This window comes from Wickerhamiella sorbophila (assembly GCF_002251995.1).
Source record: "Wickerhamiella sorbophila strain DS02 chromosome Unknown contig2, whole genome shotgun sequence".
Classification (NCBI taxonomy): domain Eukaryota; kingdom Fungi; phylum Ascomycota; class Dipodascomycetes; order Dipodascales; family Trichomonascaceae; genus Wickerhamiella; species Wickerhamiella sorbophila.
In genome coordinates, this window is record NW_020194005.1 from 1,743,862 (window position 1) to 1,758,502 (window position 14,641).

The 14,641-nt window shown below is 49.9% G+C and overlaps 9 protein-coding genes across 9 annotated transcripts; 3 read left to right on the forward strand and 6 right to left on the reverse strand.

The window, feature by feature from the left end:
• Positions 1 to 9: 9 nt before the first annotated feature.
• Positions 10 to 855, reverse strand: B9G98_04271 (hypothetical protein; the record flags this gene model as incomplete). Its single annotated transcript, XM_024810828.1, has 1 exon — positions 10 to 855. The coding sequence occupies one exon, from the start codon at positions 853 to 855 to the stop codon at positions 10 to 12; it is 846 nt and encodes a 281-aa protein (XP_024666596.1).
• Positions 856 to 882: 27 nt separating this feature from the next.
• Positions 883 to 2,208, forward strand: B9G98_04272 (Stress protein DDR48; the record flags this gene model as incomplete). The annotated part of the gene is made up of 1 exon (XM_024810829.1): positions 883 to 2,208. One exon carries the CDS (start codon positions 883 to 885, stop codon positions 2,206 to 2,208), a length of 1,326 nt encoding a protein of 441 aa, XP_024666597.1.
• Positions 2,209 to 2,216: 8 nt separating this feature from the next.
• B9G98_04273 (DNA topoisomerase 3) lies at positions 2,217 to 4,070 on the reverse strand (the record flags this gene model as incomplete). The annotated part of the gene is made up of 1 exon (XM_024810830.1): positions 2,217 to 4,070. The coding sequence occupies one exon, from the start codon at positions 4,068 to 4,070 to the stop codon at positions 2,217 to 2,219; it is 1,854 nt and encodes a 617-aa protein (XP_024666598.1).
• A 111-nt stretch (positions 4,071 to 4,181) lies between these two features.
• Positions 4,182 to 5,159, reverse strand: B9G98_04274 (Methylsterol monooxygenase; the record flags this gene model as incomplete). The annotated part of the gene is made up of 1 exon (XM_024810831.1): positions 4,182 to 5,159. The coding sequence occupies one exon, from the start codon at positions 5,157 to 5,159 to the stop codon at positions 4,182 to 4,184; it is 978 nt and encodes a 325-aa protein (XP_024666599.1).
• A 712-nt stretch (positions 5,160 to 5,871) lies between these two features.
• Positions 5,872 to 6,807, forward strand: B9G98_04275 (Carrier protein YMC1, mitochondrial; the record flags this gene model as incomplete). The annotated part of the gene is made up of 1 exon (XM_024810832.1): positions 5,872 to 6,807. The coding sequence occupies one exon, from the start codon at positions 5,872 to 5,874 to the stop codon at positions 6,805 to 6,807; it is 936 nt and encodes a 311-aa protein (XP_024666600.1).
• Positions 6,808 to 6,837: 30 nt separating this feature from the next.
• Positions 6,838 to 7,610, reverse strand: B9G98_04276 (Chorismate mutase; the record flags this gene model as incomplete). Its single annotated transcript, XM_024810833.1, has 2 exons — positions 6,838 to 6,842; positions 6,878 to 7,610. The coding sequence occupies 2 exons, from the start codon at positions 7,608 to 7,610 to the stop codon at positions 6,838 to 6,840; spliced, it is 738 nt and encodes a 245-aa protein (XP_024666601.1).
• An 86-nt stretch (positions 7,611 to 7,696) lies between these two features.
• On the reverse strand, positions 7,697 to 8,497 carry B9G98_04277 (J domain-containing protein 1; the record flags this gene model as incomplete). The annotated part of the gene is made up of 1 exon (XM_024810834.1): positions 7,697 to 8,497. One exon carries the CDS (start codon positions 8,495 to 8,497, stop codon positions 7,697 to 7,699), a length of 801 nt encoding a protein of 266 aa, XP_024666602.1.
• A 262-nt stretch (positions 8,498 to 8,759) lies between these two features.
• On the forward strand, positions 8,760 to 12,380 carry B9G98_04278 (Putative serine/threonine-protein kinase VPS15; the record flags this gene model as incomplete). The annotated part of the gene is made up of 1 exon (XM_024810835.1): positions 8,760 to 12,380. One exon carries the CDS (start codon positions 8,760 to 8,762, stop codon positions 12,378 to 12,380), a length of 3,621 nt encoding a protein of 1,206 aa, XP_024666603.1.
• A 724-nt stretch (positions 12,381 to 13,104) lies between these two features.
• B9G98_04279 (Nucleolar protein 58) lies at positions 13,105 to 14,622 on the reverse strand (the record flags this gene model as incomplete). The annotated part of the gene is made up of 1 exon (XM_024810836.1): positions 13,105 to 14,622. The coding sequence occupies one exon, from the start codon at positions 14,620 to 14,622 to the stop codon at positions 13,105 to 13,107; it is 1,518 nt and encodes a 505-aa protein (XP_024666604.1).
• Positions 14,623 to 14,641: the final 19 nt, after the last annotated feature.

Sequence of the window (14,641 nt, forward strand, 5' to 3'; positions counted from 1 at the left end):
CTATATCTCTTATATTATTTTTCTCTTCATGTTTGCGTACGCTGAGTTGAAAGCGGGTATTTTCGACATACACTGGATAATATGTGGAAGCTGGTGAAGCCGATCATCCCAGATCCCTAGGCAGCTGAGCTGTTCAAGAGCCGCACTCAGAGCAGCAACACTCTTCCATTGGTGCTGTTCAGTGTGTATTCGGTCAACATCACTATTCAAGAACTCAGAGATCGACCTTTGTGACCCGGCGATCACGCCAGCTACTCCACTGTACGCTGATTTGCTCCGCGTAGCCATGACTGCACACCGCTTGAGCAGAGTAAGCGGACGTGAAACCTGCTGCTTTTGTCTGTGACATATTAACGCTCCCTCAGCACATAAACACATTGCCGATAGCATATCCCCTCTATCGGTGGCCAGAATAGCTAATCTCGTACACGCCCCATGATAATTGACTTTGAACGCTTGCTGGTAGTGTGAATATGCCCTGTTGAGCCATAATTGCTTGGTTGCTAGCAACGGTGACCCTTTTCGTCGCTGGTCGGGCAAGCATTGATGCTTGTAGCGCGAGATGTCGCCCAAATAACACTCGAATTTTGCGTGGTACTTTATTAGCTTTTCGTCTTTCTGCAGAATGTCCCGATACAATCCATAAACACGTTTACAGCACCAAATCAAAGCCTCTCTTACTTTCCTAGCCTCTACCGGTCGCTCAGGTGGAGTCTTGCCGAGAGCGGTGCGAAATTGCCCAACAATATCTATTAAATCAACCCAAGCCGTCAGCCTGTAGTGCTTCGCCCCGCAACATTCTAGAATTATCGTGTTTAGCCGATATTTTAATTCTGTGATTTCACGGGGCTGCATTTGTCAACTGCCTCGTTAGTGTTGTCGATGTTTGGAGCCGGTAACAGTGCCTTTGGCACGGGAAACTCCGCGTTCGGAACTCTGAACCAACCGGCTAGCAGCGGAAGCTCAGCTTTTGGTAGTGGAAACAGCGCTTTTGGCACAGGAAACTCCGCGTTCGGCACGGGAAACATTGCGTTCGGCACGGGCTCTGGAACGGGGAGTACTGCGTTTGGTACTGCGTCAGGAACGAGCGGTAAGGCGTTTGGTGCTGGAAATACTTCGTTTGGTACAGGGAATGCTTCGTTTGGCACAGGAAACTCGTCCTTTGGCGCCGGCAACAGCTCTTTTGGCACTGGATCGGGAAGTGCCTTTTCTGGTGCAACTAATTTGTTTGAAAGCAAATCCGGCCAGTCTGCTTTTGGCTCCTCTAGCTCTCCTTTTGCGCAGGCCGCACAAGATAATTCAGGCCAGTCTGTATTCGGTGGTTCCAACCAGTCGTCGTTTGGCTCCCAGGGTGTTTTTGGGTCGCAGCAATCCAGCTCTGCGTTTGGATCTCAGCCGAGCACCTCCGCGTTTGGATCTCAGCAACCCAGCGCTGCATTTGGATCTCGGCCAAGCACCTCTGCATTCGGCTCTCAGCCAAGCACCTCTGCCTTTGGGTCTCAGCCGAGCACGTCTGCTTTTGGCTCTCAACCAAGCACGTCTGCGTTTGGGTCTGGGGGTGCTGCTCAGCCAGCGAGCTCTACATTTGGTTCTCAACCTGCAGCTAGCTCGACATTTGGCTCAACTCAAAGCCCGTTTGGAACCCAACCTTCTACGTCCGCTTTCGGATCACAGTCCACGCTCTCTTCCTTTGGGTCTCAACCTGCAACATCCACCTTCGGATCCCGAACTGGAGCTGCCTTTGGCTCCCAGCCTGGTGCTTTTGGCTCTCAAAATGGTAGTTCTGCGTTCGGCTCACAAAATGGATCCGCATTTGGTGCCCAGCAACCCACTTTTGGCTCACAAGACAATTCCTTTTCAAACCAATCCCAGCCTGCTGCCGGACAGTCTAGCGCTTTTGGTGGCCAAAATTCTGCGTTTGGTCTGGCAAACACAAGCCAAAATACCTCAAGTGTGTTTGGCGGTCAAGCACAAACTGCGTTTTCAGACAACCAGTTTGGTCAATCGAGCCAGCAAAATACTCAGCCAAACGGCTTTCCACAAACAATGCAAGCACAGACTAAACCAACACCTTATATTCAAGGTGCAAACCAGGATCCTTTACCTGAGGACAGTGAGTTGACTCCTGCGGTGCGTGAAGCATTCATGGCGGACGCTTTCACTCTAGGCCGTGTGCCAGAAATAGTGCCTCCACTTATGTATCACTAAATAAATTATTACGAGGGCGTATACTCTCTGAATGCTTCAACAAGAACTTGCTTTTTCTCTGCGGTTTGCTTGAACATAGCCAAGTACTCTTGAACAACTTTTTTCCTCGCCGCCTGGGGTGTAACTGTGCCGTGACCAATTGAGTTCATCATTTCTTCGGTCTCTCTCCTCAACCCCGGTTTTGACAAAGATTTTTCGAGGCCAATACGATCGTAGCCTACCACCAAAGCGATGCCCAGTTGGGTGGGCATAAACTCTTTGCTGCGATTCTTGACTGCAAATTCTCGATCTTGAATCTTCTGAATATGATCTGCCATAGTTGCGTCAGTGCCAATTCCATTTGTGTCCATTAACGCGATGAGCTCGGGCTCGGTTAGCAGCGTGGGTGCCGTGGTTTTGCCCTCGGCAAGTTTGCACAAACTCACACTCACCTCCTCACTCTGAACAAAGGCTGGGAGCTCCTTAGAGTCCCATTTGGCATATGTATAAACCTCCAGGTAATTTCTGGCAATAACTCGGACGCCCTCTGCGTGAAACTTTTCAGGCCCGTATTCAAGTGTAACCTCGGTTTTAACGCCTTGAGCATCGTCACTACACGTAGCCAGAAAGTGCCGGCATATAAACTCATATACTTGTGCGTGTGCTTTTGTAGTGAGATCAGCGTTGCCGTCCACATTAGCAATCCCTTTGACAGGGTGGATGGGCGGGTGAGCCTTATCATCATGCTTTCCGTCCCGAGGTCTAGTGAACTTCCCGTCGCTCAAAGCCTTGCTGTAATCGCCCCACTTTCCATTCAAATGCTGTTTTGCCACTAAAGCTTTGAGATCAATAGCAGTATCGTAGCGATCGGTCTCTGTGCGAGGATACGAAATATAACCTTTGTTGTAGAGATGCTCAGCTATCCCCATGATTGTTTTACCACTTAGATGCAAGAACTTTGCACCCAGCTTTTGAAGATTGACAGTGGTCAACGGCAGCGGTTTGTACTGCTTTGTTGGTTTTTCGCTGACGCTGGTGATTTTGGCCTTCGACCCCGCAACCAAGGCTCGTTCGTATAACAACACTGCCGCCATGCGATCAAACAAGCGCCCACGAGACCAATTAAAGTTTACTGGTTTCGCATCAGATCCATTTGGCTTGGCACGCAGCTGGATGTACCAGAACGTTTCGGGCAAATGATTTTTTCGACGAAAGTACCGATCAACCACGAACCCCAAGGTAGGGAATTGGCAAGGACCATACGAGATCACTTGTCCCTTGGCAGCACCATTGACCTCCTTTTGTAACAGAGTGCTCTGCAAACGCGTAAATGCGGCACCAGTACGTAGATCAAGCTCGCGCCGTACCTGCACTGCCTCAGCTTCATTCTGGTTGATAGTGCCTGGTCTTCCCGCGGCTTGCCGGAGATGCGACGGCTCTGCATTGTTGAAATTGGCGCGAAAAACCTGAATGCGGGGGTTGGCTTTCTTGGCCTCGTCAACTATATTGCTTCCAATGAACTCTCCCTCTCGGTCGCAGTCCGTCCAAATAAACAGCCTTTGGGACTTTTTGGCCTCCTGCTGGATATTTTTGGCGACCTTTTGCATCCCTTCAGCAATCAGCGTTTCCATTGGTGTCGTGAACAGCTGCTCTTGCACATTGTGCCACGGGCCATCGCTTGTAAACTTGATGTCTGTGAGATGTCCCATCACCGACGTGACAGTGACCTGACATGGCCCCCACTGAGGGAAATTGTAGCTCACATCATAGTTTTTGATGTACTTGGAGCTTGTGGATCGTAACGCTACATTGCCACCACCCAATGCACCCGCCAACGCCTTTGCAATTGCCGGCTTTTCAGCAACGCATAAAACGCGAGACATCGTGGGAAAAACGTAAGCGGACAGAAGACGAACTGGGGGGAATAATAAGTTGGAAAATCGTTACGTATCCTAAATAAACAAGTAATTAGAAATTTTGAGGCCTGGAGGGCTCTAGTTGCTGCCGGTAGTCTGAGCATAGGTTGTGCTATCAGCAGCAGGGGCGGTAGCCTTTTCAGCGGACTTCTTGTCGGCCAAATCATCGGGGTCCTCGACGATCTCGTGACGCTTCTCGAAGGGATTCAATTTAAAGTCACGACGACGCGTAGTGGCCGGGGTCTCGGTGCCAAGGAAGTAGTCCCAGTGGCGGAACGACGAGCTAAAGTTACCAACAAAATAATGGTGGTGGTCGTCGTGGTGGTCCGAGCCAGCCCACAGAGGGAAGAAGTGGTGCAGCGAGAAGGGGAACTCGTAGCCCGAGTGGGAATCGATGGCCTGGAACAGACGGAGGGTGATCCAAATCATAACGGTGAGCAAATGCACTTCGCCAACAATAGAAGCCACCAGAAGAGGCGAGCCTACAGTGCCAACACCGGTGAAGGCAACCTCCACGGGGTGAGCATACTCAGCAGTCAAACCGAAGGGAGCCGCGTACTTGTGGTGCTGCTTGTGAACGTTCTTGTAGAGGTAGCGGGTATGCAATAGGCGGTGGCCCCAATAGTGCCAAGTATCCTCAAGAAGGAAGAAAATGGCAAGCTGGTAAAACATCGTCCAAAGAGAAGGGAAAGGAGCACGATAAGAAATGTTGAAAAAGTCGCAAACAAAGTGGAAGCCAAAAATAGGCACGGCCTCGACAAACACATGAGCGAGCATAACAGAGCGCAGACACTCCAAATACTGCTTGTAAGTAGGCGGCCGGTTGTCCTGGATCTTGTATTTGCGCATTGCCGGGATCATGTCCAAAATCATGAACGGGAACGAGCGGCCAAAGTAGGCGAGCTCGTGGACGGTCAATAAAAGGAAACCAGTAGCCAGGATATCGTTGTCCATCCAATTGTAGTAGTTCTCCCACTTGGTCTCGAGCCAGCTTCGCTGCTCAATCAAAAATGACGACATGTGCTCAAGAGCTCCTGAAGTAATGTTAGATGCCATTTTTGCGGATAGAAAGTCGCGAACTTTTTCCAGCTTATGTACTAACAGAATACGAGAATGCGAGTCAGGTGACCGTGGGTTGAGAAACGTAGTACCGAGCGGGATGGGAATTTCGTTAGTTTTTTTGCAGTCAATGGAGTCATTTGAGTTTCTAAAGTGCTCGGACCCGCTCTCTGGAGCTGCTAAATGAACTCTTTATCCAATACCACAGAGTCTCCCTTCATGCACGTCGTATGCGCTGCAATGATGATAGCGAGAAACCCGACCCTTCAGGGGTATTGAGTAACACGATCAGCGTTTTGCAAGGGGTATTGTGAATGCCGATTAGCGTCTTCCTGAGGGACCTGAGCCCCTGTCGAAACTGTGCTCGAGACACGTCGTGGCGATGGTTGCCTTATTGTCCTGACTACTATAGTGCGTATGTGCTCTCTGTGTAGTTAATTCCGCGACCGGGCCCGCCGCTCTCGAGCTTCTCAGCACGCGCACAAAACACCCCGCAATCCCGTCAATTTTTCTTCTCTCTGCGCCAATAGAGCAACCCCGCTCAGTTTGCGCTTTTTTTACCACCGCTTCCACTATCCGGATTTACCCGTAACTCCACCCTCGCCTTCTACTCAATCTCCCCTCACCGACCCATGCAAAAGTAAGCCCTAACCTTGAAAAGTCTACATCCGTCGTCACCTGCGTGTGGAGATTTAGTCAATATATCTCAATGTCTGCTGTCGAAGCCGAGTGGGATATCGTGGCCCACGGCCCTGTCACCGAGCACTCAAAGGCAGATGTGGCAAAGGATGTCTTTGCTGGAACCATGGGTGGATTCGCCCAGGTGCTCAGCGGACAGCCGTTTGACACTACAAAGGTGCGTCTCCAGTCGGCACCCGAGGGCACGTACTCTGGCGCTATGGACGTTGTGCGCAAGCTGGTCAAGAACGAGGGGTTCAAGGGCTTCTACAAGGGTACCATGACTCCGCTGGTGGGCGTTGGTGCTTGTGTTTCCGTGCAATTCGCCGTCAACGAGGGAATGAAGCGGTACTTTGGCGGCAAAAACAAGCTGGCCGGCGTGTCTGACATCACCTACGGCCAGTTGTATGTGTCTGGTGCGTGTGCTGGTTTTGCCAACGCATTTTTGGCCAGCCCTATAGAGCAGATCCGTATTCGTTTGCAGACCCAGACGGGCACTGGCACTGGCCCCACCTTTAGGGGCCCAATTGACTGCATCAAACAGATCTGGCAGGCTGGCGGCATGGGCGGCATCTTCCGTGGATTCGTCCCCACCATTATCCGCGAGTCGCACGGTATGGCCATGTACTTTATGGCTGCTGAAGCTTGCGTCAAGCAGGACATGAAGCAGAACAAGATCGCCCGCACAGAAGTGCCCTCATGGAAGCTCTGCATGTACGGCGGTGTCGCCGGTATCACTATGTGGCTATCTGTCTACCCAATTGATGTTATCAAGTCCAAGATGCAGACCGATGCGTTGTCGCCGGCCCAGTACACGTACAAGAACATGCGCGCCTGTTTCCAGGCGACCGTGAAGAATGGCTACGGCCAACTGTTCAAGGGCTTTGCTCCTACACTGCTACGTGCTTTCCCGGTTAATGCATGCACGTTTTTGGCCTTCGAGGTCACCCGTCGCTATCTGAGCTAATTCTCCGTTTCGAGCCGTCTCAGCAAATAATCAACCTCCACGTCTTTCGTAAGAGGGATAATAAGATCACGATAAATAGAAACAATCACCTCTGGATCGACTTTGCCGTCTCCCTTCTCCGACCATCGCAAAATCGTCTGCGGGTCGGCGCCGTAGCTATCGGCCTTGTGTCTGATTCGTTCTAAAATGCGCTGCTCCACCTCGGGTTTTGTGATGGCCACCTCAATGCCTTTGATGTCCTTCTCGTTAATAAGTTTAGTGAACAGCTCACGCTCGCTCTGGAATTTCGACTCGGCAACAAACTTGCCAAAGTGAATTCGTCGAGAAATCGCCTGAAGCGCCCACACGTCGCTCAACGCGCAGCTGCCAAAGTTCTGCTCCTCATCACACGGATTCGCGCTGAGTGCAGGAACAATATGCTCAATGTAGTATTGCTTGATGCGGTCGTTTACGTTCACCTCCTTCTGATAGGGCGCTAGCACGTCTTGGAGCTTCAGAGCAGGTAGAATACGGTCCTTAGGCACCGGGAAAAACGCATTTTCATCTGCTGCGTCGTAACGACGGAGCTTTGCATGCGTCGACTCTGTCTCTTTCAAAATCCAGTCTAAAAATGTGCCTTCCAGATTCGGAAATACCCCGGCTTTGTACGCGCTGGGCATCTGCGTGAACTGAGCCCGTTCAATTAGATCGTACAGGATCGTGTCCTCCATGCGGACTAAAGCGCTTCGAATATTAACCAAATCCAGCACCGACTCTGGACGTTTAAAGTCCAGCCGGTCCGCTTGCGAGTGAGTCATCTTCATGATGTCAAGTTTCCAAGTTAGCTGAGGAGAGGCATTAGATATAAATCGGAATCGGGTCGTGCTAGCTAAAAATGGTTATAAATATATCAATTGGGCTTCTTGCGCGAGCCAGTCATGCCCGAATAGCTAGTGTCTGGATAATTGTCCAAAGTGCGCTTGCGGTGCTCCAAAAACCGCTGGATGCGTTCTTCTGCGGAGTCGCCCATGTCGAAGTTCGCCAGAATACGCGCGTACAACTGCTCGGTTTCCCATGAAATGCGGTCAAGCTCAATAATCCGTCTATCGCTCACCTCGGACACTGTCACAAGCTCGCACACGGCAATAAATATAACAAAGCCCACCACAACCTTCAGCAGCCACACCCGGCTGTCATTCAGGTTCTTATTGAAGTTCTGTTGGTGCTCGTGGTTCCAGAAGCCGTCAAATGGGTCCGCCCGGTACGTGTTGCCATGGTACTCCCGGCCCTTCCACGACGACGCTCCATGGGGTTGCCCATACGCGTAACCTGGATACCCGTCCGGTGGAGCCGACGAATGCGATGTACCATATCCATTGACACCGTGCCGAATGTCCCAAACCCGTCGCTCGTGGTCGTCCTTGAGAATCTCGTGTGCCGCCACTATTTTTTTGAACTTGTCGGCGCAATCATCGCAGCTGCCTTTTGCTTGGGCCATATCGGGATGGTACTTTTTGGCCAGTTGCAAGTACACCTGGTTCAGCTTTTTCTTATCGAACGTCGCCGGCGTCATATTAAAGATCTCGTATGGCGAAGGGTCCGTGCTTGCTGGCCAATGTAGTCTTCTGATCTGAATATTTAGTTTGAAGGGCGAAACAACTCCTTGCAAGATTGCCGTCGTAATCCCGCACTGTGGCCGGACCGGCGCCATCTTTTCGGGTCAAAGTAAAGAGTTTAAAAATCGGAGTCCCAAATGCTTATAGGCCAGGCGCCTCATTAGGGCGGAGGTTGTGCATAAAGTGTGGCGCTTATACATAATCCCCCAAAAAACACTCTCTCCACAGCCGATCAAAATTTTTCCGCCCTCATATCGAACGGCGTATGTTTGTAAATAGTTTCCTCAAAATTAGCATCCATCACCATCATCGTGACACCAAGCTATCTCGTCCCTCACGCCCGCTGACTACTTAGCCATGGGATCCGCACTCTCGACAGTGGCACCTCGCCCAACCGTGCCAATCGACGCATACATTGCAGAGCTTGGTGATTTAACCTATACAGTTGATCTTGGTCAGGGTGGCAGGTTTCTGAAGTCGGTACGGGCTGCTCATCGCGACTCTGAAACTGTGGTCAAAGTCTTGATCAAGCCCCCGGCTGGCCTCGACCTTGCAGAGACAAAACAGCGGCTAACGGATCTGAAACAAGCACTCAAGGATAATTTGAACGCTATCAGTTATTCCCGTATCGTTGAAACCGACCGTGCGGGCTACTTGGTGAGACAGTACATCAAACACAACCTGTACGATCGTATATCGAACCGGCCGTTTCTGGAACCAATTGAGAAAAAATGGCTGGTTTTGCAACTGCTCATTTGCTTGAAAAACGTTCACGCTCGTAACTTTTGCCATGGTGATATCAAATCGGAGAACGTGCTGGTCACGTCTTGGAAATGGCTCTACCTGGTTGACTGGGCGCCTTATAAACCGGTTTCTCTGCCTGAAAACGACTCAGCGCAGTTTCTGTACTTTTTCGACACGTCTCAAAGACGGTCCTGTTATGTTGCTCCCGAACGTTTCGGAGGGGCTGAAAGGCTGACCCCAGCAATGGATATATACTCTGCTGGCTGCGTGATTGCCGAATTATTTTGCGATGGCAAGCCACTATTCACTCTCGCCGATCTGTTCAAATACAGAAGAAAAGAGTATATGCCGTCTTTGGACTCAATTGAGGACGATAACGTTCGCTCTCTTATTTATTCGATGATCTCCCTCGATCCGGCAGATCGCCATTCAGCTGACCACTATTTGCAAGAGTATCGCGGCACTTTGTTTCCCGAGTATTTCGATTATTTTTACAAACTAATGGAGCCTTTCTCCGGATCGGCCGAGAACGAGTCGGATCTCGTTGTTCAAGCGGTTTACGACGCCTTCCCAACCATTCTTCAGTCCATGGATATTGCCGTCGAAAAGCAATCCCACAAGGAATTGCTCGAGGCGAAGGGTTATCGTGTTTCTCTTCATGAATGCTGGGTCCCAAAACCAGCCAAATCTCAGCAACCGGCAGCCCTTATCATTCTGTCGCTTATTTGTTCAGTGATGAAAAGTACTTCAACTGCCTCGAAACGGTTGATGAGCATCGACTTGATAATGGGCCTCTCCCATGCCTTATCATCTGAAGCTCTCCTCGATCGCTGCTTGCCTTACATCGTGAGTATGCTGTCTTCAAAGGACTCGGTAATTCAAATGACAAGCCTGCAGGCTCTGACCCATTTACTTATAATGGTTGATCAACTCACACCTTTGAACCAACAGTTGTTTGGTGAATATTTATTTCCTCAGTTACGTGCGGTTCTCACCAGCAGCGATGCAAAGGTTCGCGCTGTATATGCAGAGTGTCTTCCTTGCATTGTTGAACGGGCAATTGCCCTTAACTCTGAGGATGTGGCAAGCCACGCACAAATTGAAGATCACATCAGGGTGCTGGTTGTCGAAAAGGATACGTTAGTTCGTCGTGCTTTTCTCGATAATGCGTCGTCTTTATGCGTTGCCATGGGCCGGACCAAGGCAAATGATATTGTTCTGTCACATGTCCTGACTTACTTCAACAAAAAAGATTCGCACCTACTGGCATCCATTTTCCGATTTATTGCTCGCATCGGGCCGCTGCTAGGTTCTGCTTCGCTTGAGAATTATGCTATTCCCCTGATCCAAATCAACCTCACTGAATGGCGCGATGAAAGCGTTGTCGCTGCAGCTCTCCAGGCTCTTGGAAACCTTGCTGAATTGGGACTTATTCGACTCCGAATACTATGGGAGATCATTGCCTCGGCTAAAAAGTTCTTTATCCATCCTAGTCCTGGAATTCGTGCCCAGGCTTTTTTGCTTGTATCATCAGCTGCGAAACATTTGTCGTCGGCACAAATATACTGTCTTCTCGTACCAATGATATCCCCATTGATGCAAACCGACGTTTCGGATTTCAAACAATACAGATCATTGGTGGCAGCAGCTAAACCCCCAATGGCTCGTGCAGTGTACAACTTGTGTCTCACCTGGGCTAGCCAAGCTCGCAAGGATACTTTCTGGCGTCGAGACGAAACAACTTTTTCTACGGAAGATAAGCGTTGGCTCGAAAGATTGCGAGATGTTGGCTTTAACAATGAGGATCTTTGGCAGATTATTGTACTGAAAGATTACATTAGGCAAGTTGCCCTTCCAGACTATATGGGGGACGAGGAGCAATCTCTTCAAGAGGCACTGCGCAAAGTATCTCTCCAAACTTGGTCTGGCGATGAAAAGGCTACACCCGAGCTTGAAAAGTATTTGATTGCCCATGCTCGTGACAAAGGAACTACAACCGACGCAACTGAACCTGGAAACAGTTCTCCCACCCCTCAGTCTAATGCGCAACCTTTTAGTGCCACGCTTGTTACTTCAATTAAAGCACACCGTGGTTGTATTAATTGCTTGGCATACCCAGAGTCCAACGAGGTGTTTGTTACCGGTGCCGACGACGGTATTGTCAAGCTATGGGAGGTTGCCAGCTTGAGAAAAGGCAGCTCGCGTCCAAGTGTTACGTTTGATTTCGGCAGCCAAGTCAAATCGCTAGCTTTTTTGACAGACACGGAATTTGTGGTTAGTACCTCAGACGGGATGTTACATTTCATGGAATGTCTCACACCGGAGAGTGAATCCAAGAAACCAGGAAAGACGACGTTTAGTCTGGTACGAGTTTTGGAGCTCCCTGATCATGCAATCGCAATACACTACCATCGCAAAGTGCTTTATGTGTTGGGCGCCGACTCTCACATTTACCTGATTGACTTGGCCGACAATGATCATATGACTGACCTGGAATGCCCCGTAGAATTCGGAATCCCCACGTGTTGGGTATTTGATCCTCAACACCAATGGGTTGCAGTCGGCAGTACACATGGTGTTGTAAGTCTCTGGGATCTGAGATTCCAGCTCCTGGTCCAGTCGTTTGGGGTTGGAGACCTGGCGCCGATCACCAGTATGGTTTTACACCCAAGCGGAACTCCAACATGGGTTTTCATTGGCGGAGGTTTCGCAAGATCTTTAATATCTGCTTGGGATGTACACACCGCAGAATGCCGCGAGCTTTTAGTGCCACTTACCGCCGGCGAGCTTCCACTGCCGCCACTAGAATCAATCACCGATCTAGCAAACCGTTTGGCCATATGGACTGTAAGTGAAGATGTTGTCTATACTGTACTCTCTACGTTCCCACAGTCCGGCAAGGACCAGAGAATAATCACAGCAGGCTCAGATCGCATAATTCGAGACTGGAACCTATCTGCCCCCAATCTAAGCTCAATTATTTCGGGGTTTACTTATTCACGTCCTCTTCCTGCTTATTCTGGTCGGATAGGCTCAGATGTTAAGTTTCTGTTTGAAAGGCAGTCTGCTCAAAAGAAGCCAGAGAAGCAGTCCAGGATTACAGCAATATCAAAAGAAGAAGCGGATATCGGTCGCAACCATCGAGGAACCATCACTAATATTGGTGTTCTACATACACAAAGGGCAATTATTGTTTCGGCAGATGAAGTCGGATACGTAAAGGTGTATGTTTAAAGGCCATAGAGTTTGGTGAACACTTTACAGGGGTCTTTGGTTCTGGAGCGGGAGAAGCTAGATCGTAGATAGATATAGCCTGAACCAATTCGCTGGCATCTATTGGTGGAGATTGCTTATCTGGGGGTGTCCATGTCAGAGACTTGCTCCCCAGGTTCAGGTCCGAAAAGTTCGAGGCGGAGTAAAGAGAGCTAGTGCATGATTCACTTGAAGAATCTCTTCTCTTGGGGTATTTCACGAATCTTCCAACGACAATCTTCGAAACTACGGCTTTTTCTTCACGGGTCAGGTGCGTTAATGACTTGAAGATCTTCTCAATGGACCTCTCCCAAGCCAATCGCTCCTCAAGCCACTTTTCGAGGCTATATTCTGTGTATACCTCGTACCAAGGCCGCCAGAAATCTTGCAGGATGTATGGAGTGCCCATCCAAACATACTCGCACAGGGCATAGATCTGGAAGGGCCGGTACTTACGAAGCTCGCGACGTCTAGATTTCAACTCCGCGAACGTCGTTATCTTAAGATTTAGAACCAAGGCAATAGCGACCTCCATGGTACAGCTTGAAAAGAAGGAGGGGCCATCAAGACTGCCGATGTATTATGGAGATGCGGTATGCATGTCTCAAAAGTCAAATAGCGCAGTGTCGCGAGTCGTGAACGGAGAATGTAACAGAAAATATATTTGCAGGGACTGGTTTCCCTGGAAAAGTACGTATTAAATACACTATGCCTTGTCCTTTTTTTCCTTCTTCTCTTTCTTATCCTTCTTATCCTTCTTATCTTTCTTCTCCTTCTTCTCTTTCTTCTCCTTCTTTTCTTTCTTTTCCTTCTTGGACTTCTTGGGCTCTTCATCATCATCACGCTTGCGCTTCTTAGGAGTCTCCTCCTCCTCCTCCTCGTCCTCATCGTCGGAGTCGGCAGCCATAGGCACGTCTGCCACGGCGTCAGCGTCGGCGTTGTACTGATCGACAGGCTTAAGATCAACCTTGGGCTGAGAAACGTTGTTTGCGGTAATACGAGTGAAATCACGGCCCTCAAGCTGGGCAAGGCGGCGCTCAATCTTCACCCGATCCTCAACACCAACAGTGGCAAAGTCATCGCGGTCTTCGGACAGAGCATCGAAACGAGTAGACACGGAGCACTTGGCTGCAAGCATACGGGCAATTTTACCCTTGTTCTTACCAGTAGCCTGGCCAACTAGAGAAGCATGGTAGATGATACCATATTTAGGAGTGTCGTGCTTGGTTTTAAGAGCACGGAAAAGGGCCTTCTCAGCACCGAGAATCTGCAGGGTGGAGGACGGAGCCTTGGCAAGATTGATAAGAGAGCCTGCATGGGCGACAAGACGGGCTCCAACCAGCTCACCAACCAGGGCAGTGAGGTTAGGAGTAATAACAGCCATGCGGGCATTCAAATAGGAGGACAAATGTTCACGGTAGGCGGAGAGCTTGATCACTTGGTTTGCGAAAAATTCGATATTTTTGAGATCGTCCTCAGTGATCTCGGTACCCATAGAGATCTCGGCAGCGTCCTTGAGTTTCTGCTCGAGATCCTCGGGAAGAATACTCGAAAAGTCGGTGGTAGCAGCCTTTGTGCGCAGCCCCATGTGCTTGATGACCTGGGCATAGGCGGTATTATCGGTGACAATCTTGCCCATCTCGGGGAAGTGCCAGCCGTACCACTCCTTGAGACGCATGGCGTAGACGTTGATTTCCTTGTCGAGGTCGTCCAGGAGAGCAATGGCCTGAATGATCATAACGTCGACCTTGTCCACGGAGAACTTGAGCTTATGACGGCCAATAGAGTGCGCCAAACCAAGAGACATGGTGGTGAGGTCCTTCTCGTTCAGACCAGGGAGCAAGCTGGGCAGATACTCACGCACGGCACGCAAAATCTCCAGCGTGTTGGTATCAGATACAACCTTGAGAGAAAGACCGGGCAGTTTGTTAATGGCCGAGCCCAGCTTGGCGTCGGAAACAACGAGAGTGGCCTTCTTCTCATCCTTCAGGGTATCAAGCAAGCGTGAAAGACGGTCGGAAACCTTGGCGTCGATGACAGCGTTGATTTCTTCAAGAGCATCTGCTGCCGAATCAAACTTTTCGAAGACCTTGACTTTGAACTGATCGACGACCTTGTCGGCGGAACCGAGCTCCTCGATAAGATTGTCGCTCTTGTACAATTTCTTATCCTTGGCTTTAAGCAGAGCATAGCCTGCTGCCGTCTCTGTGAGAATGAACGTCATACTCAAGAGTGTGTGAAAG